This window comes from Oncorhynchus mykiss, chromosome 3, assembly GCF_013265735.2.
Source record: "Oncorhynchus mykiss isolate Arlee chromosome 3, USDA_OmykA_1.1, whole genome shotgun sequence".
Classification (NCBI taxonomy): Eukaryota; Metazoa; Chordata; class Actinopteri; order Salmoniformes; family Salmonidae; genus Oncorhynchus; species Oncorhynchus mykiss.
The window spans coordinates 59,967,406-59,993,314 of NC_048567.1; the positions used below are offsets into that span (position 1 = coordinate 59,967,406).

The 25,909-nt window shown below is 46.1% G+C and overlaps 1 protein-coding gene across 1 annotated transcript in view; it reads left to right on the plus strand.

Moving 5' to 3' along the window:
• Positions 1-25,909, plus strand: part of erbb4b (erb-b2 receptor tyrosine kinase 4b) — a 181,736-nt gene that overhangs the window by 96,847 nt on the left and 58,980 nt on the right. Inside the window, exons 13-17 of the mRNA XM_036974796.1 lie at positions 1,288-1,442; positions 4,809-4,853; positions 13,442-13,574; positions 23,269-23,391; positions 24,142-24,240. Coding sequence (XP_036830691.1) covers positions 1,288-1,442; positions 4,809-4,853; positions 13,442-13,574; positions 23,269-23,391; positions 24,142-24,240 — 555 coding nt within the window. The remainder of the gene's footprint in view (positions 1-1,287; positions 1,443-4,808; positions 4,854-13,441; positions 13,575-23,268; positions 23,392-24,141; positions 24,241-25,909) is intronic.

A 25,909-nucleotide genomic window follows, 5' to 3' on the forward strand; every position in this document is an offset into this window, starting at 1 on the left:
TGATGGAGGACCGGCTTCATTGTGATATCTATGAAGAGCCTCAATTTGCATATTTATGCCTACACACATCCACACACACACACATCCTCTCACGCCCACTCATACATATGTACACAAAACACCTCCACATACCCATGCATATTTATTTTAGTCTGATCTGTTCTGCACCTTAAGGGCTGTTGTTGCCTGTTGGGCTCCCTCTGTTGCATTTATTGATGCACATGCAGGCCCATACATTGAACTCCCTCCCTCCCCTCCACCCACCCCCCGCCGCCACTCCCCTGCCTCTTCTAGCCCATATTACCGCCATAAATTGTGTCTGTGCTGATTGTTATGGTCATTGTGTGTGCTGTGATGGATGGTTATTATCTCCGGCCCTGCTTGCTGGTGTTTTATGTGTCTCGTCTTCCCCCCGTCTCCCTCCTTCCTTCGCATCCACGTTCTTCTCTCCTCTCATATCTCTCGTCTCTCTCGCTCTCCCATCTCTCTCTCGCTCCTCCCGTCATCTCTCCCCCTCTAACTATCCCCATCTCTCATCTCTCTCTTTGTCTCTTTCTCTCTCTCTCTCTCTCTCTGTCTCTCTGTGTCCCGCTCTCATCTCTCTCTCTCTCTCTCTCTCTCTCTCTCTCTCTCTCTCTCTCACTCTCTCTATCCCTCCCTCTCTCATCTCTCATCTCTCTCTTTGTCTCTAGCTCTCTAACACCCCTCTGTCTTTGTCCCCTGTATCTGCTTGCTCTCCTCTCTTTCCTAATATTGAGTTGCACCCCCCTCCCCTTTTGCCCTCAGTACAGCATCAATTTGTCGAGGGATGGACTCTTCAAGGAGTCCAAAGTATTCCACAGGGATGCTGGCCCATGTTGACTCCAATGCTTCCCACAGTTGTGTCAAGTTGGGTGGATGTCCTTTGGGTGGTGGACCGTTCTTGATACACACGGGAAACTGTTGAGCGTGAAAAACACAGCAGCGTTGCAGTTCTTGAAACAAACCGGTGCACCTGAAACAAAACCGGTGCAAACCGGTGCACCTACTACCATACCCTGTTCAAAGGCACTTACATCTTTTGTCTTGCCCATTTACCCTCTGAATGGCACACATACACAATCCATGTCTCAACTGTCTCAAAGCTTAAAATCCTTCTTTAATATGTCTCCTCCCCTTCTACACTAATTGAAGTAGATGTATTAAGTGACATAAATAAGAGATCATAGATTTGACCTATGTCATGGAAAAGGCAGGTGTTCTTAATGTTTTTTACACAGTGTATGTCTCTCTTTCTCTCTCTCTCAGGGTCCGGATCACTGTGTGAAGTGTCTCCACTTTAAAGATGGTCCTAACTGTGTGGAGAAGTGTCCCGACGGCCTTCAGGGGGCCATCAGCTTCATCTTTAAATATGCCGAGGCCAACAACGAGTGTCATCCCTGTCACTCCAACTGCACGCAGGGGTAAGGTTCACACTGAGTGTATATGTGGGGTTTTGTGTGTGGGGGTTGTGGGTGTGTTTGGCGGGGCGTCGTGAACTGAATTTGTGCTTTTGTTTTTCATTGTGTACAGTGCATTTGGAAAGTATTCAGACCCTTTGACTTTTCCACTTTTTGTTACGTTACAGTCTTATTCTAAAATGGATTCAATTAATGTTTTTCCTCATCAATCTACATACAATGCCCCATAATGACAAAGCGAAAACAGACTTTTAGAAATTTTTTCAAATGTATTGAAAATACAAAACAGAAATACCTTATTTACATAAGTATTCAGACCCTTTGCTATGAGACTCGAAATTGAGCTCAGGTGCATCCTGTTTCCATTGATTATCCTTGAGCTGTTTCTACAACTTGATTGGAGTCCAATTCAATTGATTGGACATGATTTGTAAAGACACACATCAGTGCATGTCAGAGCAAAAACAAAGCCATGAGGTCAAAGAAAGTGTTCGTAGAGCTCCGAGACAGGATTGTGTCAAGACACAGATCTGGGGAAGGGTACCAGCATTGCAGCATTGAAGGGCCCAAGAACACAGTGGCCTCCATCATTCTTAAATAGAAGAAGTTTGGAACCACCAAAACTCTTCCTAGAGCTGGCCGTCCGGCCAAACTGAGCAATTGAGGGAGAAAGGCCTTGGTCAGGGAGGTGACCAAGAACCCAGTGACCAAGAACACTCTGACAGAGCTCCAGAGTTCCTCTGTGGAGATGGGAGAAACTTTCAGAAGGACAACCATCTCTGCAGCCCTTCACCAATCAGGCCTTTATGGTAGAGTAGCCAGACGGAAGCCACTCCTCAGTAAAAGGCACATGACAGCCCGCTTGGAGTTTGCCAAAAGGCACCTAAAGGAATCTCAGACCATGAGATCTGATGAAACCAAGATTGAATTATTTGGCCTGAATCACGTCCTCTCAAGCATCACATCTGGAGGAAACCTGGTACCATAATTACGGTGAAGCATGGGGGTGGCAGCATCATGCTGTGGAGATGTTTTTCAGCGGCAGGGACTGGGAGACTAGTCAGGATCGAGGGAAAGGTTAACGGAGCACAGTACAGAGAGATCCTTGATGAAAACCTGCTCCAGAGAGATCAGGACCTCAGACTGGGGTGAAGGTTCACCTTCCAACAGGACAATAACCCTAAGCACACAGCCAAGACAATGCAGGAGTGGCTTTGGCACAAGACTCTGAATGTCCTTGAGTGGTCCAGCTAGAGCCCGGACTTGAACCCAATCGAATATCTCTGGAGAGATCTGAAAATAGCTGTACAGCGACGCTCCCCAACCAACCTGACAGTTTGAGAGGATCTGCAGAGAAGAATAGGAGAAACTCCCCAAACACAGGTGTGCCAAGCTTGTAGTGTCATACCCAAGAAGACTTGATGCTGTAATCGCTGCCAAAGGTACTTCAACAAAGTACTGAGTAAAGGGTCTGAATACTTATGTAAATGTCATATTTCAATGTTTTATATTTTATAAATTTGCAAACAAATCTTAAAACCTGTTTCTGTTTTGTCATTATGGAGTATTGTGTGTATATTGATGAGGATAAAAAATAAAATAAACATTTGGAATAAGGCTGTAACGTAACAACATGTGGAAAAATTCAAGGGGTCTGAATACTTTCCAAATCACTGTATGTGTTATTTTGGCTTTCTGCAGAGTGTGCACGTTTATGTTGTTGTGTGCATGGTTGCGTTTCACATCAGCAGTCTGAATGACTAATGACCCTGGGAGGACAGAATACTGTTCATTTACTTCTACATTGTTTGTTTCACTGGCAAGACAAGGGCAGACTAATCCCCATTGTAAAGCCAAGGTCAACATGATAACCAGAGGAAAACAATATCTGTGTCATGCTCTGTTTCATCGACAGTGCAACAGCTCTCAGCACAACACACACACACACACACACACAAACACACACACACACAAACACCTTGCTATGCTCCCCTCGGTGCTGACCCCTTGTAACTCGGTGTTCCCATATCCAGCCAATGTTTATCAGTGTCTCCAGACACACACACACTCACTCACTCACACGTACGCACGAACCCACAGGAACTGCAAAATACCCAGGTGAAAGAGAGAGGCAGAGAAAGAAAGAGACAGAGAGAGAGAGAAAGGCTGCAAAAGAGATTCCGCTCTCCCTCTGCTCTCTGAGTGCTGTGAAGCCTGCGATGTAATGTTTAGCAGCAGAAGGAAGGAGACAGATATCATTTGGTATTGCAGTCAGTCAGTCCACCGGGCTGGCCCTGCACGTCTTGTGTTCTATTTCCTCGTGACTGGCAGACAGCCAGCTCACAACTCCATCTACCCATAACAACATTGTTACAAAATATAATGGAAATGAGTGTATCTGTGGAAATGCCATCTTGACACTTTGTCAAAATAACTGTTCCCAGCCTGCCCTTCAGTTCAGACACTCAAACAGACTCAGAGATCATCTCTGTTACTCCCCCTCTTCCTCTCCCGCCAAAGTGCTATCAGGGCAATTCGTATCATTCTGTATGTAAATATGTGACACTACATTTAGTATGATATATTACGTTACATTAGATTACATTATGAATGGAATAGCGGTCATACAATATCATATGAATTAGAGGATGTATAGGTTCATACGTCTTACCTGGTTGTGCAATAGCATACGAATTGGATGGCGTAAGTTGTCATAGTATTATAGTATGCTATTATGCGTCTTAATCTGAGACCAGGTTGCTTGTTGCGTTGTTGCAACAAAGGAGAATTACGGGGAGAATTTACATTAGTGGTTAGGTGAACTAACGACAAAGGTTATGATCATTTGCGTGAAAGGTTAGGGGAGCTAAAACGACAAAGGTTAGGTGAATTTACATAGTGGGTTCGGTGAATTGGGTTACGTTTTGAATAAGGATTAGGGAATGGGTTAGCTAAAATGCTACAGTTGTCCTCGACGCGACTCGAACATGGAACCTATGGATTGCTAGACGGTCTCAGTTTACGCCCAACCTCCCTACTTTCATTTCTATCTAAAGTAACTACAACATTAGTAGGTATCATGAATCTTGGAGGTGCTCAGAAATACGTAAAGTATGTTTCGTATGGCTCTGAGCCCAGGCTGCTCCCTCTCCCCCTACCCTCTTTACATCACAGAGCTACACCATCCAGTATCCTGACTCCCTTACGCTCTGATTCTTGTTTCTGTACCCCTTTTTCTTTGTGACTGTCTGTCATCGCTCGGTTCTTTCTGTGGACAGAACATACTGACACTGGTCTAGGAGCTATAGCACTGAGACGGACGCTGGACTGATTGCTTAATTCATTGTTTTGTTTCTCCCTCTCATCTAGGTGTATAGGACCCAGACTGCAGGACTGTATTGGCATGATGGACAGGTAAATATCTCTTCAAATCCCTACTGTCACTTCCTTCTCTGTCCCTAGGACAGACTGCCTACACACATAGAGACACAGGTTCAGCTTTCATTCATTAGCAATTTGTAAGTACAAATGCATACATTGGAATTGATCTTCGATGAGCGCACAATAGTAAAAAAGATAAGATACTCTCGCCAACAGACAACACTGGTTGAAATAATGGCATAACAACCAACTATGCTTATATTTACCCAAAATATATGTTCCCACAACTGAGGTTAGCTAGAAAGCAAGGAGGAGAAGAAGAGAAGAAGAGAGCGAGAGAGAGAGACATAGAGAGAGACAGAGACAGAGAGAGAGAGACAAAGAGAGAGACGGAGAGAGACGGAGAGAGACCGAGACCGAGAGGGAGAGGGAGGAGCAGGCAGGTAGTGTGAATAATGTTTAGCTCTGAGGCCAAAAGTGTGTGCATGTTTGTGTGTGCGTGTGTGTGAATCCGTGTGTGTGTCCCTGCACGGGCTTGTGTTTTACTCTGCTCTTGATAAATTGGTAGCGCTTTGCTTTTGTTCTCGTGGGGAAAAGGAAGAAAACGCCACTAACCGTTCCAAGCAAATGGATTTACGATTTCATGACAGACAGTTTGTTTCTGGGGGGAGGAGATGGGGGGTATGGGGGAGGAGGAGGGGGGAACACATGAGAGAAGGGAGTGTGGCGAGAGGAAATGAACAAGGAGGACAGAAAAGACAAGAAGAGGGGGACAGTAACACAGAAGTTATAAAGACCCAATGGAACAGTATCCCCCTCTAGGATGATGTCCAGAAATAAACAGCACAGCAGAAGGATGCCATATTGGCTTACAACACAGACCCAAACAAAGGCCTAGTGAAAAACAGTTTGCGAAGCCTCCTGATCTGAAGGCTGAGCTGAATTAAGCTATGTATGGGCAGAGAGAGAAGGGGCAGTAATGACTGCTAATTTACTACAAGCTGGAGCCAGAGGGAAGGATTGCATCCCAAATGGTACCCCATTCCCTATATAGAGCACTACTTTTGACCAGAGCCCTAGTGGCACTAGGGAATAGGTTGCCATTTGAGATGCAGACAGAGCATGCCATAGCCTGGGTCTCACTCTCCATTGATCCATTCCTCATCTATCTGAGGCAGTCTGGGGAGACTGTTGTGGTGATCTGATAGTGAGGGAGACGCTTTGGGGTGAGGAGGGGTGGAGAAGGGGTGACGCAGGGTGAAGAGGGGTGGAGAAGGGGTGACGCAGGGTGGAGAGGGGGTGACACAGGGTGAAGAGGGGTGGAGAGGGGTTGACACAAGGTGAAGAGGGGTGACGCAGGGTGAATAGGGGTGGAGAGGGGGTGACGCAGGGTGAAGAGGGGTGGAGAGGGGGTGACGCAGGGTGAAGAGGGGTGGAGAGGGGGTGAAGAGGGATGGAGAGGGAGTGACACAGGGTGAGGAAAGTGCTACTAGACTGATAAAGGCTGTCAAACCTTCATACATATGTTGACAGCAGAGTAACAGAATACACTGATAAAACTGTGTACTGTGGGGCATGCCAGTTTGATAAAGTGGCTTTTTTAACATTATTTTACAGAGGCTATGGTTTAACTGAGCAGAATAGCTAGGCAGCTTATAGCTGCTCGGGGCCAATGTTGAGACTACAAAGCCTCTCAACGCTCAGACAGACATATACATTTAGTTCTACAGCTTATCTGACATTGTGTCAACCGCTGCTGTGTGAGGCTGTCTCACATAATAGAGACTAGACGTACTGTCATCTGCACTGTCTGACACCCTCTGGACTTTTACCCTCTCTCACACACACACACACACAGTCTTGTACAGCTAACCTTGTGGGGACACAATTCTAAATCCTATTTTCCTAACCCCTAGCCCTAACCCTAACCCGTACTCTTACCCTAACTCTAACCTTAACCTGAAAACCTAACCTTAACCAAAATCATCAGAGAATTCTGTACCTCCACCATAACCTCCAAACAGAACATCACACTAGAAGAAAGACAAGCCCGAGCTAAAGTAAGGAAACACAAACATGGAACCAGAAAACCAGCAAACAAAGGCTCAAAGATCATTATTATGGACAACCAAGAGTGCCTCTCTGAAGCCCACCGACAACTCTCTAGTACACACCATTATACTCCTATCCCTGCTTCTACACAGATCCAGACACAAATAAAAATCAGACAGATAATATCAGATCTCTACGGAAAGAAATACATTACACATAGACAAAAGGAATATCTAGATGGACCAGAATTACCCAGACAGAGACTCTTCTATCTCCGCCCTCAGATCCACCAAACACCAGATACCTGGACAGTCCCTGTTGAGGTCCTGAAGGGAAAAACTATTGTGTCAGACTGTGGGAGTGTGTCCTCGCCAGCAGCCAAATTCATTGACTACCTCCTCACTCCCATCTCACAAAATCACCCTAGCTACCTTAAGTACACATACCATTTCATAGACACACTTCACAACATTCCAGTCCCAGCACATGCATACCTATTCACTCTAGATATAGATTATCTCTACACCAACATAGATATCTTGTCAGGTTTGACAGCAGTGGAATCTACACTCCGGAGATATCCAGATCCATATAGACCAGACTCACACCTCCTACAGCTTCTAGAACTTGGCGAAAGAAACAATGATTTCACATTTAATAATAAACACTACAGTACGTACAGATTTATGGGACGGCGATAGATAAGAAGTTCACCCCAGCCTATGCTAATATTGATATGGCAGACTGGGAGTTGAGAGTCCTGGCTAAAGGCCCATTGCGTCCCATGTTTTATAGACGATACCTGGATGATATGTGTGTGTGGGAACATGATCTGGTACATTTCACAACATTCATGGAAATACTCAATAACCATCATACTACCATAACAGTTAAATGTGTCATCCGTCCACATACAATACATTTTTTATTCCAGATACTGACACACACATAGTCTCTTTACAAACAAAGTATATTTCAAGGACACAGACACACATGCCCTACTCCACAATTCCAGTTATCACCCAAAACATACATTCACGGGCATTGTCAAATCACAACTCATTAGATTCCAAAGACTATGTACACAACGGAAAGACTTTCCTTCACCCACACAATCCCTATGAAGTGCACTGGGGAAGAGGGTATACTCAAAGTGGTCACTGAGGTACATAAAGGCAAACACACTGGCAGGCCTCATCCAGAACAGAATGTTTGATCCCCCCAACCCAAACACACTGGCAGGCCTCATCCAGAGCAGAATGTTTGATCCCCCCCAACCCTAACACACTGGCAGGCCTCATCCAGGGCAGAATGTTTGATCCCCCCCTACCCTAACACACTGGCAGGCCTCATCCAGAACAGAATGTTTGATCCCCCCCAACCCAAACACACTGGCAGGCCTCATCCAGAACAGAATGTTTGATCCCCCCAACCCTAACACACTGGCAGGCCTCATCCAGAACAGAATGTTTGATCCCCCCAACCCACTGGCAGACCTCATCCAGAACAGAATGTTTGATCCCCCCCAACCCTAACACATTGGCAGGCCTCATCCAGAACATAATGTTTGATCCCCCCCAACCCTAACACACTGGCAGGCCTCATCCAGAACAGAATGTTTGATCCCCCCCAACCCTAACACACTGGCAGGCCTCATCCAGAACAGAATGTTTGATCCCCCCCAACCCAAACACACTGGCAGGCCTCATCCAGAGCAGAATGTTTGATCCCCCCCCACCCTAACACACTGGCAGGCCTCATCCAGAACAGAATGTTTGATCCCCCCCAACCCTAACACACTGGCAGGCCTCATCCAGAACAGAATGTTTGATCCACCCAACCCACTGGCAGACCTCATCCAGAACAGAATGTTTGATCCCCCCCAACCCTAACACATTGGCAGGCCTCATCCATAACAGAATGTTTGATCCCCCCCAACCCTAACACACTGGCAGGCCTCATCCAGAACAGAATGTTTGATCCCCCCCAACCCTAACACACTGGCAGGCCTCATCCAGAACAGAATGTTTGATCCCCCCCAACCCAAACACACTGGCAGGCCTCATCCAGAGCTGAATGTTTGATCCCCCCCCACCCTAACACACTGGCAGGCCTCATCCAGAACAGAATGTTTGATCCCCCCCCAACCCTAACACACAGGCAGGCCTCATCCAGAACAGAATGTTTGATCCCCCCCAACCCTAACACACTGGCAGGCCTCATCCAGAACAGAATGTTTGACCCCCCAACCCTAACACACTGGCAGGCCTCATCCAGAACAGAATGTTTGATCCCCCCAACCCTAAAACACTGGCAGGCCTCATCCAGAACAGAATGTTTGAACCCCCCCAACCCACTGGCAGACCTCATCCAGAACAGAATGTTTGATCCCCCCCAACCCTAACACACTGGCAGGCCTCACCCAGAACAGAATGTTTGATCCCCCCAACCCACTGGCAGGCCTCACCCAGAACAGAATGTTTGATCCCCCCAACCCTAACACACTGGCAGGCCTCATCCAGAACAGAATGTTTGATCCCCAAACCCTAACACACAGGCAGGCCTCATCCAGAACAGAACGTTTGATCCCCCCCAACCCTAACACACTGGCAGGCCACATCCAGAACAGAATGTTTGATCCCCCCAACCCTAACACACTGGCAGGCCTCACCCAGAACAGAATGCTTGATCCCCCCCAACCCTAACATGTGGGGAGGCCTCACCCAGAACAGAATGCTTGATCCCCCCCCCAACCCTAACACACTGGCAGTCCTCACCCAGAACAGAATGTTTGATCCCCCCAACCCTAAAACATTGGCAGGCCTCACCCAGAACATAATGTTTGATCCCCCCAACCCTAACACATTGGCAGGCCTCACCCAGAACAGAATGCCTGATCCCCCCCCCCCAACCCTAACACACTGGCAGGCCTCACCCAGAACAGAATGTTTGATCCCACAACTCTAACACATTGGCAGGCTTCACCCAGAACAGAATACTTGATCCCCCTAACCTTAACCCCAACCCCAACCTTAACCCCAAACCTAACCCAACCCTGACCCTGACCCTAACCTTATCCCCAATCCTAACCCCATCCCTAATCCCAAACCAAACCCCAATCCTAACCTTAACCCCAACCATAACCTTAACCCTGCAGAACTCTGGACCAGGCACGGACTCCTGACCTGGACTAACAGCCCACAACTATCTTAACCCTTTCCTGATTCTGGGTCCGTATCTCTATCCCCACCATCCTATCCCTGTCCTCCACCCTCAGACCTTTCCCAGACCCCGGGTTCCTATCCCCCCAACAGATACAGAACCACAGATTATACCCCCCATCAGCACCTTCTCAGACATAAACAGACTCCTTCATTCCAGACTCAAAGCCGCATTCACCCAAACACAACGTACATTCCCCCCCACTCCAGGGATTTCGACCTATATCAGCATTCTGTAGAAACCCCAACCTAAGGGATATTTTAGTCTATGCAACATTTTCCAATAAACCCACTCCTAAACCACCTACTGAACAACAGTACTATCGACAACTTCCACCCATTCACAATCCACATGCACAAAGCTCCAGTCCTATCCCACAACTCATGACCAATTAGAGCACCAACATTATCTATGCCATAACATGCACATTATGCCACAACATTTCTATAGGAGAAACCAGTCACACATTCTTGACACACCTCAAACAGCACCTCTACACAATGAAAAAAAACATATTACAAACACACCTGGTAAAACACTTTCAAAACCACCCTACAACCTCCCTCTGCATCACCGGTCTGCAGATGAAAGCCTCCTTGACCACAGGCCAGAGAAGAGCAGCTGAATCCAAGTGGATAGAGAAACCGACCGTGGCTCCACTTGGTATGAATGGTAAAGAGTAGGATAAAGCATTGACAGTGGGAGTTAGTGAGGGCCTAATTAAGAGAGCCGGAGAGGCCACCGACACTAGGAGGAAGTTCAATAAAAAATGATGTATTTATTTGCTCAATCTGGTTTTGTCTTCTTTATATTTTATATTTAATTGTATAATATCAAACACTTTAACATAGCACTTATCTTGGGAGCACTTAATCCCTTCATCCTTAGGGGGGGTTTTCCAATTATGTACTTATTTAGTTATTTATTTAATTAATCCAGTTTGCGTGTTTTATTATGATATTATTATATAATTTTTTTTTCTTGAACTTTTTTATCCTCAGCACTTTATCAATAATTGTCTTCCTCCTGTGGTTGAACTGTTTTGGTGACCCCTCGGAGCTCTCGGGTTTTCATGTTCTCTCACCCTCTCCAGACCGGATGTATAATACAGAAACAGGGCAGAAAGTTTCAATAGGCCCATGCAACCCAATGTTTGATACCAGCATTAACAGAAACCCTCTTAAACCTAACCGTAACCTAAAAACCTGAACCCTAAACCTAACCCCAAAACTAACCCTAGCTCCTAACCCTAAACCTATCCCTAGCTCCTAACCCTAAACCTAACCCTAGCTCCTAACCCTAAACATCACCCTAGCTCCTAAACCTAAACCTAACCCTAGCTCTTAAACCTAAACCTAACCCTAGCTCCTAACCCTAAAACTAACCCTAGCTCCTAACCCTAAACCTAACCCTAGCTCCTAACCCTAAACCTAACCCTAGCTCCTAACCCTAAACCTAACCCTAAACCTAACCCTAGGTCCTAACCCTAAACCTAACCCTAGCTCCTAACCCTAAACCTAACCCTAGCTCCTAACCCTAAAACTAACCCTAGCTCCTAACCCTAAAACTAACTCTAGCTCCTAACCCTAAAACTAACCCTAGCTCCTAACCGTAAACCTAACCCTAGCTCCTAATCCTAAACCTAACCCTATCTCCCAACCCTAGGTCCTAACCCTAACCCTAGCTCCTAACCCTAAACCTAACCCTAGCTCCTAACCCTAGCTCCTAACCCTAAACCTAACCCTAGCTTCTAACCCTAAAACAAACCCTAGCTCCTAACCCTAAACCTAACCCTAGCTCCTAACCCTAAACCTAACCCTAGCTTCTAACCCTAAAACTAACCCTAGCTCCTAACATTAATCCTTAACGCAATTCTAACCGTAACACTAATTCTAACCTTAACCCTAAACCAACTGGGGACTAACAAAACATCCCCAGTTGGTCAAATTTATGTTTGTTTACTATTCTTGTGGGGACTTCTGGTCCTCACAAGAATAGTTAAATATGTCCACGCACGCACGCATGCACACACACACGCGCACGCACAAACGACGCACACACACACACACACATACACACACACACACACACACACACAGGCACACTCACAAACTTTCCCTCCACACACACATACAGTATATACACACTGATTATCATGTTGGCTCGAAATAACAAAAGAGAAAAGGGATGCCGCTCAACAAACACTCTGTCTGCTTTTGACTTATTCCCCCACTCTCCGCTCTCCATTTGGGTGCACCACTACAAATGTTCACTCGGCGTATGCCTAGGCCTGCATACAACTATGTCTCTTGAAGCCACTTCCTGCCGAAAGCACCATGCAGTGCCTTAGTAAAGTAAATCCATCCCTGTAATATTGTGTAGGAGAGAGGTAGAGCTGGGAGAATGAGGATGTTTGTGTCCCAAATGACACCCTATTCTCTATGGGCCCAGGTCAAAAGTAGTGCACTACATAGGGAAAAGGGGGCCATTTGGGAAGCACACGATGAGTGAAAGATTGGGAGTTGTTTCATGCGATTCCAAATGAAGTGAGCTGAGGGTGATAACGTTTAATGGGACCTGCTCTTCTCTGTGATCTACCAGACCTGCTCATAGCGTTCCTGCTGATTTAAAGCACGACTGGAGTGTGCCGAAGCACCGCCACTTTCATCTCTTTTGCACATTTCTGTTCTTCCGTGTGCTCGCGGCCAAATTAGCCCTTTTATTAAGATAGAGGATAGGCATATTCACTCAGATACACCATTTCATCTCACTTCTCATCCACAATATTCTGTGGATACGTCCCAAATGCCACCCTTTTCCCTATTAAGTGCACCATTTTTTTTTACACAGCCATAGGGACATAACTCAATGCAGACAGAAAGACAGACAGGGGTGTAGAGAGTTAGAGAGATCATGGACAAGCCTGACAAGCAGCAGAACATGTTGTCTTCTCCTGACTTTCATTTCCTTCCCTTCTTCTTTGAACTTACTGCCTAATTTTGTAACAGGACACTTGTAGATGTTAGATCATGTATTTTGTCAAAGGTTGTAAGCTAAGTAAGAATTGTCCTAATTCTGGTTAGCCAAGTCTGTTGTGACCTCTGGAGTAAGTGCTTATCAGACCTGGGTTTAAATAGTATTTGTTTTCTATCAAATATTTTGAGCATTTGATTAAGCCTGCTTGGACTGCCAGGTGGATAAACTATTCTATCGGTTCCACTTTACCAGACAATAGTAGCTCAATCAAGCGCAGCTAAATGATTAGAAAGAAAACAAATAAGAAGGTTTGGTAACTAGTATCCAGTACTGTGGCCCTATCTCACATCTCTCTCCCTCCTCTCCCTCAGGACTCCCTTGATTGCTGCCGGGGTGATAGGGGGCCTCTTCGTCGTGGTCATTGTGGCTCTGAGTGTAGCCGTGTCTGTCCGCAGGAAGAGCATCAAGAAGAAGAGAGCCCTGCGACGCTTCCTCGAGACAGAGGTATGGCGTGTGAACACACACACACACACACACACGAGACAAGGGTAAGGGCCTCCTGAGATGTGGCTCATAGAAAAAGCTTCCATTGGTCTCATCAAAATATTGGGAATAGGGTGCCTTGAGACACAGACCGAATTTAGAGACTCTCAATAAGACACAGACTGATTGGTTTGACGCTTCAGTTATAGAGTTCATTATTGGTCAAACATTTCCACAATGGATCTCATCTTACCGATCTCATTATTTATCTTATGTGTATATCTGTTGTATGGTTGTCACTGTTTTTAATTTAGTTTTTATTGTTGAACTCCGACTACGGAACAAATTTCCCAATTGGGACAATAAAGATATTGAATGATTGATTGAAGTAATAATTAAAGAAGTGTGAATTGGATCCTACATCCTAGTAGCCTTAGTGAAAAAGACGTAACTTACTGCTCTATGAAGAGCTGTAATAACAGCCTTGTGCTTAATGGTATGTGATGTAGTCTATGATGTGTTCTGTGATGTGTGTAGGGCCACTGGTGGCTGGGGCCTGGGGCTATGAGAACACAGAGAGAGCTTAGGGAATAGACCGACAGAGAGGAGGTAGAGAGCATCATCTCCAGCTCAAACAAATCACTTTTTCCTCTGAGGCCTTTCTCCCTCCTTTCTCCTTCCTTCCTTTCTCCCTTCTTTTTCCCTCCTCTTCTTCCTTCCTCTCTCCCTCCTCTCTTCCTCCTATTCTCCCTCTTTCTCTCCTCTCCTCTGTGGCCTCTCTCCCTCCTCTCCCTTCTCTCTCCCTCCTTTCCTTTGTTACGGTATAGAACATGAGAACTTCTTTGAAACGGATGTTCTACACAAAAATACCATCAACCCTGGACCCACTCACATGGAACTCACTCTGACCAAGGCTTCAAAGCAACACAAATACAATACCACATCACACCGTGTTAAATTAACGAGCATCTTGTTGCTCTACTTCTATAGGCAGTGTTCCACTGTATTGTACCTAGTCCATAAATGTGAACAAAACTACCTATACTGTATAACCATTACTATACTCCTGCTTCCTGTTTACAAACAGAAGCTCAAACAGGAAGTACATGTGACGCGCTCCATAATGAAATGGTGCACCGAAGCAGAGGCTATGCTGCAGGACGGCTTTGCTAGCACTGACTGGAATATGTTCCAGGACTCTGCCAATAGCATCGAAGAACTAACCACCTCCGTCACCGGCTTCATCAGAAAATGCATCGTTGACGTTGTTCCAACTGTGAAGGTATGCTGCTTCCCCAATCAAAAACTCTGGATTAACATTGAGGAATGCCCTAAGCTAAAGGACAGAGCTACCACAAACAGGACTATCGCAGCAGACCCTGAGGCTATGGCAGAGGACACAAACGCACACAAGAAGTCCCACTATGACCTCCGAAGAGCCATCAAACAGGCAAAAGGACAATATAGGAACAAGGTGGAATCCTATTACACCGGCTCCGATGTTCGACCCGTGTGGCAGGAGTTACAGTCCATTAAGGATTACAAAAGATGCCTCTCTACTAGACGAACTCAACACTTCGACAAGTGCATGAGGGCCCCAGCCATCCCAGAGGAATAGGTGATCCCGTTCTCTGAGGCTGATGTGAATAAGGCTTTTAATCTAGTCAACACTCGCAAGGCCCCGGGGCAGGACGGTATTCCAGGGTACGTTCTCAGAGCGTGCACAGCCCAGCTGGCAGGCATCTTCACTGTCATTTTCAACCTCTCCTTGTACCAGTCTGTAATCCCCACGTCTCAAGCTGACCCGCATCATTCCTGTTCCCAAGAACTCTGAAGCTACCTGCCATAATGACTGCAGCACTACCGTCACTGTACCACTCATATCTGTAACCATGAAGTGCTTTGAAAGGCTGGTCATGGCACACATCAATTCCATCATCCCAGACACCCTAGACCCACTCCAATTTCTATACTGCCCCAACATATCTACAGATGATGCAATCTCAATTGCACTCCACACTGCCCTCTCTCACCTGGACAAGAGACATACCTATGTGAGAATGCCGTTCAACAACATAGTTCCCTCTCATCACCAAGGTCGGGACCCTGGCACTGAACACTTCCCTCTGCAACTGGATCCTGGACTTCATGCCGGGCCAACCCTAGGTGGTGAGAGTATGTAACGAGACCTCCGACACAAGGACCTCCGACATGAGGATCACCTCAACACGGGGGCCCCCCAGTGGTGTATGCTTAGCCCCCCTCTGTACTCCCTGTTCACCCACCACTGTGTGGCCACGCACGACTCCAACTCCATCATCAAGATTGCTGACGACACCAAGGTGGTAGGCCTGATCACCAACAGCGATGAGAAAGCCTAAGGGGAGGAAGTCAGAGACCTAGCAGTGTGGTGTCAGGACAACAACCTCTCCATCAACATCAACAAGATCAAGGAGTTGACCCAGGATAGTTGTGAAGAAGTCACGGCGCACCTATTCTCCCTCAGGAGGCTGAAATAATTAGGCGTGGCCCCTCAGATCCTCAGGAATTTTTACAGCTGCACCATCCTGACTGGTTGTATCACCATCTGGTATGGCAACCGCACTGCCCGCTACCGGAAGTCCATACAGAGGATGGTGTGGCCGGCCCAGCGCATCACTAGGGGAAGCTCTCAGCCATCCAGGACGTACACAACATGCACACATTCATGCAATCTCTCGTAAAATTTCTGCCCTGCTAGAGTTGCCACGGTCAACTGTAAGTGCTGTTATTGTGAAGTGCAAACGTCTAGGAGCAACAACGGCCAAGCCGCAAAGTGGTAAGCTACACAAGCTCACAAAACGGGACTGCTAATGCTGAAGCGTGTAGCTCATAAATATTGTATGTCCTCGGTTGCAACACTCACTACCGAGTTCCAAACGGCCTCTGGAAGCACAATGCCTTCGTGCATTAAAGCGAGGTCTATACAGAAATGGTTTGCAAGAAATATTGCCAAAGACTCCAGACACTCGCGACATGGACTGTTGTCCACACTCCCGTCTGGCAGGCGATACCGGTGCATCAAGGCTCAGACCAACAGACTCCTGAACAACTTCTATCCCCTGGCCGTAACACTGTTAAACGCTGCTGTCCCTCTTCCACAGACTATCCACACTGACTCTATGCCCATCCAGAGGTCTCTACCCACTCAGACACACATACCTTCACTGTCACTCTTACTCACACACACATACTCGCATACACACTTACATCCACCCTCACATACACATTCGTTACTTACGCCACACACTTACACACACACACCCTCACTTCTACGCTGCTGCCAAAATAATGATAATGAGCACCATTATGCTGCTGTTCATTGATTATTGATTGCCATTACCATTAGTATTTATCTATTTATCCTGCTACTGGTCACTATTACAACTGTTTACATGTACAGTTGTAAATTGTCACCCTTCCACTTTTCTTGACTAATTCTCTATTTCTTGAAATTTAAGAAATTAATTGGTCTCAACATCGTGTTATTGGATTTTCATCATTGCAGAGCAAATTTAATTTTTGGAAACTTAAGTTTACCATTTTAATTTAGAAAATACAGACAAATGACATGGACAAAATTATTGCTACCTCAGAACTAGAACTTCATTGCACAGCCTTTGGCAAAGATAACTGCCAACAAATGCTTCTTGTAGCAATCAATGAGCTTGCTGCACCTTTCCACTGGCAATTTGGCCCCCTGTTCAGCAGCAAACCGCTCTAGTTCTTGAGCCTCAGGAGGCTGAAGGAATTCGTCTTGGCTCCTAAGACCCTGACAAACCTCTACAGATGCACCATTGAGAGCATCCTGTAAGGGTGTATCACCACCTGGCACGGCAATTACACTGTCCGCAGCTGTAAGGCTCTCCTCCAGCGGGTGGTGCGGTCAGTTCACTCCGCTACCATCTAGAATGTACATAGTCATTAAACACTGGTCACTTTGAAAATGTTTATACACTATTTTACACACTTCATATGTACTGTATATACTGTATCCTAGTCAAGGATGATCCTATATAACTACTGCTGTACAAACCTTTTCTATTCATATACTGTCTATTTCACACCATTATTTCCAGTATATATTTATATTCTGGATTCTGATGTTGCTCATTCTGATATTTCTTCATTTCTTTATTTAGTTTAATTTAATTTGTTTGTATTGTTTTTAGGTATTACTGCACTGTTGGAGCTACAAACATAAGCATTTCTGTGCACCTGTGATAAGATCTGCAAAATATGTGTAGACGCTATTACAATTTGATTTGATTTGGTTTGACAAACACACACACTCCTCCATCCACACACAATCTCCTCCCTCCACAGAGTGGGGAGCAGATTGGAGACCTCAATTTCATCCACCGTACAGACATCAATCTCAATGAATTACCCAGTCTGCCATGCTGTAGAGCTCGACTTGACCAAACCAGGAAGCATTTTGTCTGAATTTGGGACTCTCTACCTCCTCGACTGAACACAATGAATGGATAGAATAGGTAAAGGATGGCTTGGTCCCAAATGGCCCCCTAATCCCTATGTAGCTCGCTACTTTTGACAAGGTACCATATCTGGTTGTAAAGGGCTAGGATATGATCCACTCCCAAGCAGAGTTAGGTTCAATTCCATGTAATTAGACATTTCAATTCAATTCTTGAATTGGATAAATTATGTTGAATTCAATTCAAATTTCAACAATCTTCAAGTTATTAATATTGAATTGGCAATTTAATTCTTGGAATTTACCCACCATTGGAATTGAGATTAATTTAATTATCTTTGAATTCAAAGATTGACCTGAAATTTGAATTGAATTAAATAAAATTTACAGAGAGAGAGAATGTAATTAGAGTTGAATTTGTGGAATGAATCCAGTCTGCATAGCTGCATATACAAGTATTCATCACCACTGCATGTGAAATAGATTAGTTATAAGAGTTAAATAACATGAATAACATGTATAGAGAACCTATTATTAAGTTTCAGTAAACTGATAGCCATGACTTCATATTTGAGTCACGAACAGTACTGTGGCTAATACCTACTGTGAGAGGGAGGCCTGAAAACTGTCCTGGGCTAGCGCTAGCTCACTGTAAACAAACAGACAGACAGACAGACAGACAGACAGACAGACAGGAGTGGGTGATCTGTGTTAACAGACATCAGGAACAGGTTCCATTAAAGCTCTCAGTATCACATAGAGCGGTGTAAGAGCCTGAATGTGCTGGTCTCCTGCCATGTCCTTCTACCCTACACTTACAGTGCCATGAAGTGATGGTGCACTGGGCTTTTTACTAGTTATTTCAGTAATGACAAGATTGTGCCTTTTTCCGTAATACCTTACATCACTGCTCTCTCACACTCTCTCCATCCATTCCGCTCCACTGTGCTGTCTTGATTAGCTGCACACACATACAGTACTGTTCACTGCTTTATTATTATGGAACTCACCATTTGTATTCAATACAAATTGGCTCAATGCAAAACTCAGTGGCAAGTCAGTCAATTGAAACAATAACAAAGTGTAAACTCAGCCTATGTTTAGTTAAAAAGCTGAGGGATGGCCCTGGAGAAATGTAACCACGCTCACATTCATAAACAGAGGTATGGATGCAAGGGCTGACCATCCATGACATCAAAATGATAGTTTTAGGTATTTACATTGTTTACAAACATTGGAGTAAAACAAGCTTATATTTTGGATTATGATGGGATGCGACCGTTGATCTAAGCTCATGAGGCAATTCTAAATGATATTATTCAATAATCATTGTGTGTATATAATTAATCTATAAGTCAAGAAATGGAGCAACTAAGGATTTTAGCTTTAAATAATAACAAGTAATAACAAACAAGAAATTACTGCTCGAAGAGACTAAATAAATGGACACCCTAGTATTCTTCCTCAGGTTTCAGCACCACAGATTAGAGTGGGTTGGTGGACAGCTCCCTCCCGCCCATTGGAACTACACGTTCAGCACCTCATCTAAGGGTGTTTTCACATAAAGTCCCATTTAAAAGAGCCAATCTCAGTCCTCTTCAAGTGAACTCTGGGGTAAAAAAAAGAGAAGCAAAATAGCTCAGTTCTCTTTGTATTCACACTGCCCTTAGAATGAGGACTGAAATCCATCTCTGAACTTTTAACATCTCACTTCACCTATGTTGTGGTCCAAGTCCTCTTTGCATTCACATCGCTATGTTTAGAAAGGAACCAAGATATTTTTCCAACATTCACTCAGTGCACTCTGGGTTTTTACAAAGTGCAGGACAAGCCATTCCATCAGAAGGTGCTATTGGACAGCTAGATATTGTACGTACTTACATTTGGAAGCTAATAGATTGCATTTAAATAATTGTAATCAGAAGATAATATTAACATGTAAATATTATGAGTAACATAATAAATAGCAGAAGAATAACAGCAGATTGAATAATGATGTAATTGAAAATGTAGGCACTGCCCCTTTAAGAGCTCAAATTTATTTTGTACCCTATGTTGTGATTCTCACCAAATATGTTGTCTTCTCACGCTATTCAAACCCCACTATCGAGTAAACAATTTATGAAGCTCTCTTAGCCTATAGATCACATATCGCAAACAAATAATCTTGAACTAAGAACTCCATACATATTTCTGTGCATCCTTGACAATCGCTGATCAATATGCAAAAACAGCACCCGTTTATTTCTGAGAACCTGCACATCACCATCTTCTCTCTTTTGTGGACCCAATGTGGGGGGTTGTGGCAGGGGAAACAGTGTTGCAGTAGTCTAGCGTGTGGTGCAGGAATAATGACAAGCGAGCCTGGGGAGCTTTGTGTTCACATTGCCCTAAATAAAGGGAACCAGGCCGTGGAATTCAAGCGAACCGAACTCCGAACACCTCTAGAAGTGGTCTCAGTTCGGTTTGCTTCAGAGGCTCTTTTGAGGGTTTTGAATTCCTTTGGAGTGTTCACACTGCACAAAAACATTCAAAACAATTGGCTGAAATCGACCAAGTGTGAAAATACCCTAACAGACAGCTCCCTACAGTCTTGGGCGAAGGTGAGGTTGCTGGCTGTGTGTGGCCCTCTGGCTCATCACAACCGTCTGATTAAAAAACAATAGCTGTTCTTTATTTAAATGGTATTTTGAATCAGCCTTACAGGAGAGGACAGAGAAGAGAGAATGGGAAGGAGAGGGAGAGGGGGGAGAAAGAGGGAAGGAGAGGGGGAAGAGGAAGAAGAGGGGGAGGAAAGAGATAATGACAGATAAGGAAGAGGCAGGGAAGATGGGAGAGGAAGGAGAGAGGGAAGGAGAGGGGGAAAGAGAGGGGGAGGAAAACAGATGGAAAGGGGAAGGAGAAGGAGAGGGGGAAGAGGAAGAAGAGGGGGAGGAAAGATATAATGACAGATAAGGAAGGGGCAGGGAAGATGGGAGAGGAAGGAGAGAGGGAAAGAGAGTGGGAGAAAAACAGACGGAAAGGGGGAAGGAGAAGGAGAGGGGGAAGAGGAAGAAGAGGGGGAGGGAGAGGGGGACTAAAAATATATGGAAGGACATCCATCCCATCTTCTTTGCTCCTTCCATGTCCATTCTATATCTCTTTCCTCCCTCTCCCCCTCTTCTTCCTCTTCCCCCTATCCTTCTTTCCTCTCTACCCCTTCTCTTTCTCACTCTCTTTCCCCTCCCCCTCTTTCCTCTTCTCTGTCCTCTCCTGCAAGCCTGATTCAGAACTCCATTTAAATAAAGAACAGCTATGTTTTTTTAATTAGAGTGTTGTGATGAGCCAGAGGACAGAGCCGAAGCAGAGAGGAGAGCTGATTTACTTCTTCTCCCTTTCTCTATCTGTCTCTCCCTCCCTCACATTCTCTCTCTCTTTTTCTTCCATCTCTCGCTGTCTCTCTTTCTCTCTCTCTCTGCTCCTTCCCCCTCTCTCTCTCTCTGCTCCTTCCCCCTCTCTCTCTCTCTGCTCCTTCCCCCTCTCTCTCTCGATCTCTCTTTCTCTCTCTCCACTCTGTTTTCTTTCTATTTCTTTCTCCCTCTCCCTCTATCTCTCTCTCCCCTCCCTCACTCTATCTTTCTCTCACTTTCCACCTCTCTTCCTCCCTATCCCTCTCTCCCTTCCGGTGGATTCATTGTTCTCCACTTGAAAGATAATGAAACTACGCGAGCCTATACTCCTCTCCAACTGTTGCTATTATCCACCCTCTCGTTCTCTCCTTCTCTCTCAGCTCTCCATCTCTCCCAGTTCTCCATCTCTTTCCCTCTCTCTTTCCCCTCTTGTTTTATACACTGCTCAAAAAAATAAAGGGAACACTTAAACAACACAATGTAACTCCAAGTCAATCACACTTCTGTGAAATCAAACTGTCCACTTAGGAAGCAACACTGATTGAAAATAAATGTCACATGCTGTTGTGCAAATGGAATAGACAACAGGTGGAAATTATAGGCATTTAGCAAGACACCCCCAATAAAGGAGTGGTTCTGCAGGTGGGGACCACAGACCACTTCTCAGTTCCTATACTTCCCGGCTGATGTTTTGGTCACTTTTGAATACTGGCGGAGTATGAGACAGAGTCTACAACCCACACAAGTGGCTCAGGTAATGCAGCTCATCCAGGATGGCACATCAATGTGAGATGTGGCCAGAAGGTTTGCTGTGTCTGTCAGCATAGTGTCCAGAGCATGGAGGCGCTACCAGGAGAAAGGCCAGTACACCAGGAGACGTGGAGGAGGCCGTAGGAGGGCAACAACCCAGCAGAAGGACCGCTACCTCCGCCTTTGTGCAAGGAGGAGCACTGCCAGAGCCCTGCAAAATGACCTCCAGCAGGCCACAAATGTGCATGGGTCTGCTCAAACGGTCAGAAACAGACTCCATGAGGGTGGTATGAGGGTCCGACGTCCACAGGTGGGGGTTGTGCTTACAGCCCAACACCGTGCAGGACGTTTGGCATTTGCCAGAGAACACCAAGATTGGCAAATTCGCACTGGCGCCCTGTGCTCTTCACAGATGAAAGCAGGTTCATCTGAGCACATGTGACAGACGTGATAGAGTCTGGAGACGCTGTGGAGAACGTTCTGCTGCCTGCAACATCCTCCAGCATGACCGATTTGGTGGTGGGTCAGTCATGGTGTGGGGGGGCATTTCTTTGGGGGGCTGCACAGCCCTCCATGTGCTCGCCAGAGGAAGCCTGACTACCATTAGGTACCGAGACCCCTTGTGAGACCATATGCTGGTGCGGTTGATCCTGGGTTCCTCCTAATGCAAGACAATGTTAGACCTCATGTGGCTGGAGTGTGTCAGCAGTTCCTGCAAGAGGAAGGCATTGATGCTATGGACTGGCCCGCCCGCTCCCCAGACCTGAATCCAATTGAGCACATCTGGGACATCATGTCTTGCTCCAAAAGTTTTTAATAAGAATATTTCATTCATTCAGATATAGGATGTGTTATTTTAGTGTTCCCTTTATTTTTTTGAGCAGTGTATTTGTCACTTTTGCCTCTCTGGTAAGTCTCTTTGAAAGTGTCTGTTCGAAAGATGAAAGAGTGCCATACCCATGGGAGATGTGACTGGTTGGTTTCTTAATAGCTTGCTAGATTGATTGGTTGATTGACTGGTAACGGTGTGAGGGTCTGTTTATTGCAGTCATTGACTGTTTATTTGACTGATGAGTTGATTGATTGTTTCTCCCTATAGCTGGTGGAGCCCCTGACACCTAGTGGTACAGCCCCTAACCAGGCCCAGCTCCGCATCCTCAAAGAGACTGAACTCAAGAGGGTCAAGATACTGGGCTCGGGGGCCTTCGGCACCGTCTACAAGGTATCAACTTATCACATGCACTCCCACAGCTACAACCACTTTTTTTGCAAGTTAGAAATGAGGAGGAGTTTCAAGGTGGAGGTTGGGAGAGAGAGAATGATAGGGAGCCTGGGGAGATGGGGAGATGATATGAGGAAATAAGAATGGATGGAAAGAGGGAGGGAGAGAGGAATGGAAGCAGACAGAGGAGAGTTGCCATAGGCACGTAGTAAGGATCACATGCAAATCCAGGTCAGGTCTGCTGTGACTCAAGCAGGAGAGAGGATAAGAGCAGAGAGATAGCCCTGAACTATGGTATTTCTCACAGTGTAAGAGGTCTGAGCTACTGTATGTCTCACAGTGTAAGAGGTCTGAGCTACTGTATTTCTCACAGTGTAAGAGGTCTGAGCTAGTGTATGTCTCACAGTGTAAGAGGTCTGAACTAGTGTATGTCTCACAGTGTAAGAGGTCTGAACTAGTGTGTGGCTCACAGTGTAAGAGGCCTGAACTAGTGTATGTCTATAAACCAGTGTCTGACTTTGTGACTCAGCAGCTGTGTAGTCTTACCTCCCCTATTCCCACTTCCCTTTTTTACAAATGTTTCTTGTTCCCTTCATGTAACTCACCTCTCCTGCCCTCCACCTCTCCTCTCCCTCTCCTCTCTCCTCTCCTATCATCCCATCTAACTTACTCCCCATCTCTCCACCCTCCTCTCCCCCTCTAATTTACCTCTCATCTCCTCTCCCCCTCTCTCCTCCTCTCCCCCCTCAGGGCATCTGGGTGCCGGAGGGTGAGACAGTGAAGATCCCGGTCGCCATCAAGATCCTGAACGAGGCAACGGGACCCAAGGCTAACGTGGAGTTCATGGATGTGAGTATTTTACTGGCTCCGTAGAGACCCCATACACTACACCACCACCGCCACACACCACAGGCTCACAGCGCCTATGGCTGACGACGGTACGATCCCCAGTCATTCATAAAACATTCAGCACTCTTTTATTTCAAAAGGAAAAATGGATGTCAAGAATCTAATGATGTTATCTACTACATGTGTGATGCAACCTCAGTGAAATCCCTCCTAGCAACCCATTTCCACTGTGTTTTAATCTCTTTCTATTACAACCTGGTTATATTTCTACTTGTATCAATCTTGCTTTGATGTGTGTAGACACGCGCGTGCATGTACGTTGTGTGTCTGGGTGGGTGTGTGTGTGGGTGGATGTGTGTGGGTGGGTGTGACACGTAGCACGTGTCTTAGAAGGCGATCTTAGTGATGGCCCCCAGGAGGAGCCAGAGGCAGGCTGGGTATTTCCCGCAGTGCATCATCAGCTGAGTGCCATGCTAATGAGCTTCCCCTTCCCTCGCTTCCTCCCTCCTATCTCTCTCCTCCTCTCATTATCCTCTTTTCTCCCCTCCTCTCTTCCCCTCTCCAAGAGAGGAATCAATGGGGCTCAGCAGACCTGGTTTCAAATACTATTTCAAATAAAAAATGAATTGCTTCACCCTGCCTGGAGTGGATTATTATATTGGTCCAATGGCATCAGACAGGCAAAATTAAGCACAGTATTTGAAATTCTTTTAAATATTAGTTGAACCCAGGTCCAGTGCTCTCTGCTGCCTTGGCTGGTGGGATAGCTGCCTGTCAACTGGAGGACAGCATGAGGGAGGAGGGGGGATGAAGGGGGAGGAGGACCTTCAGATGTCTTTGACTAAACAGGAGGGGTCAATGTGGAGAGGTAGGGGAGGGGAGACTCAGCCTGTGTTCCAAATGGCATCTTATTCACTATCACAGGAGGCTGCTGAGGACAGGATGGCTCATCATAATGGCTGGAATGGAGCTCCAGCCGATACCACGAGCCCATCCTCCCCAATTAAGGTGCCACCAGCCTCCTGTGTTCCCTAAATTGTTCCCTGCCCTATGGGCCCTGGTAAAAGGTAGTGCACTATAAAGGAAATAGGATGCCATTTGGGACGCAAACTCACACGGCTGGAGAGACAGGTATCAGACTGAGAAGACTTGAAGGAGCTGCCTCCCTCCTCTTTCATCCCTCCTCTTTCCTCTCTCCTCTGTCCTCTGTCCTCCCTCCTCTTTCCTCCCTCCTCTGTCCTCCATCTTCTGTCCTCTGTCCTCCCTTCTCTGTCCTCCATCTTCTGTCCTCTGTCCTCCCTTCTCTTTCCTCTCTCCTCTGTCCTCCCCCCTCTGTCCACCCTCCTCTGTCCTCCCTCCTCTGTCCTTCCTCCTCTATCCTCCCTTCTCTTTCCTCTCTCCTCTGTCCTCCCTCCTCTGTCCTCCCTACTCTTTCCTTCCTCCTCTGTCCTTCCTCCTCTGTCCTCCCTCCTCTTTCCTCACTCCTCTTTCCTCCCTCCTCTGTCCTCCCTCCTCTTTCCTCCCTCCTCTGTCCTCCCTCCTCTGTCCTCCCTCCTCTTTCCTCTGTCCTCCCTCTTCTGTCCTCCCTCCTCTGTCCTCCCTCCTCTGTCCTCCCTCCTCTATCCTCCCTCCTCTGTCCTCCCTCCTCTGTCCTCCCTCCTCTGTCCTC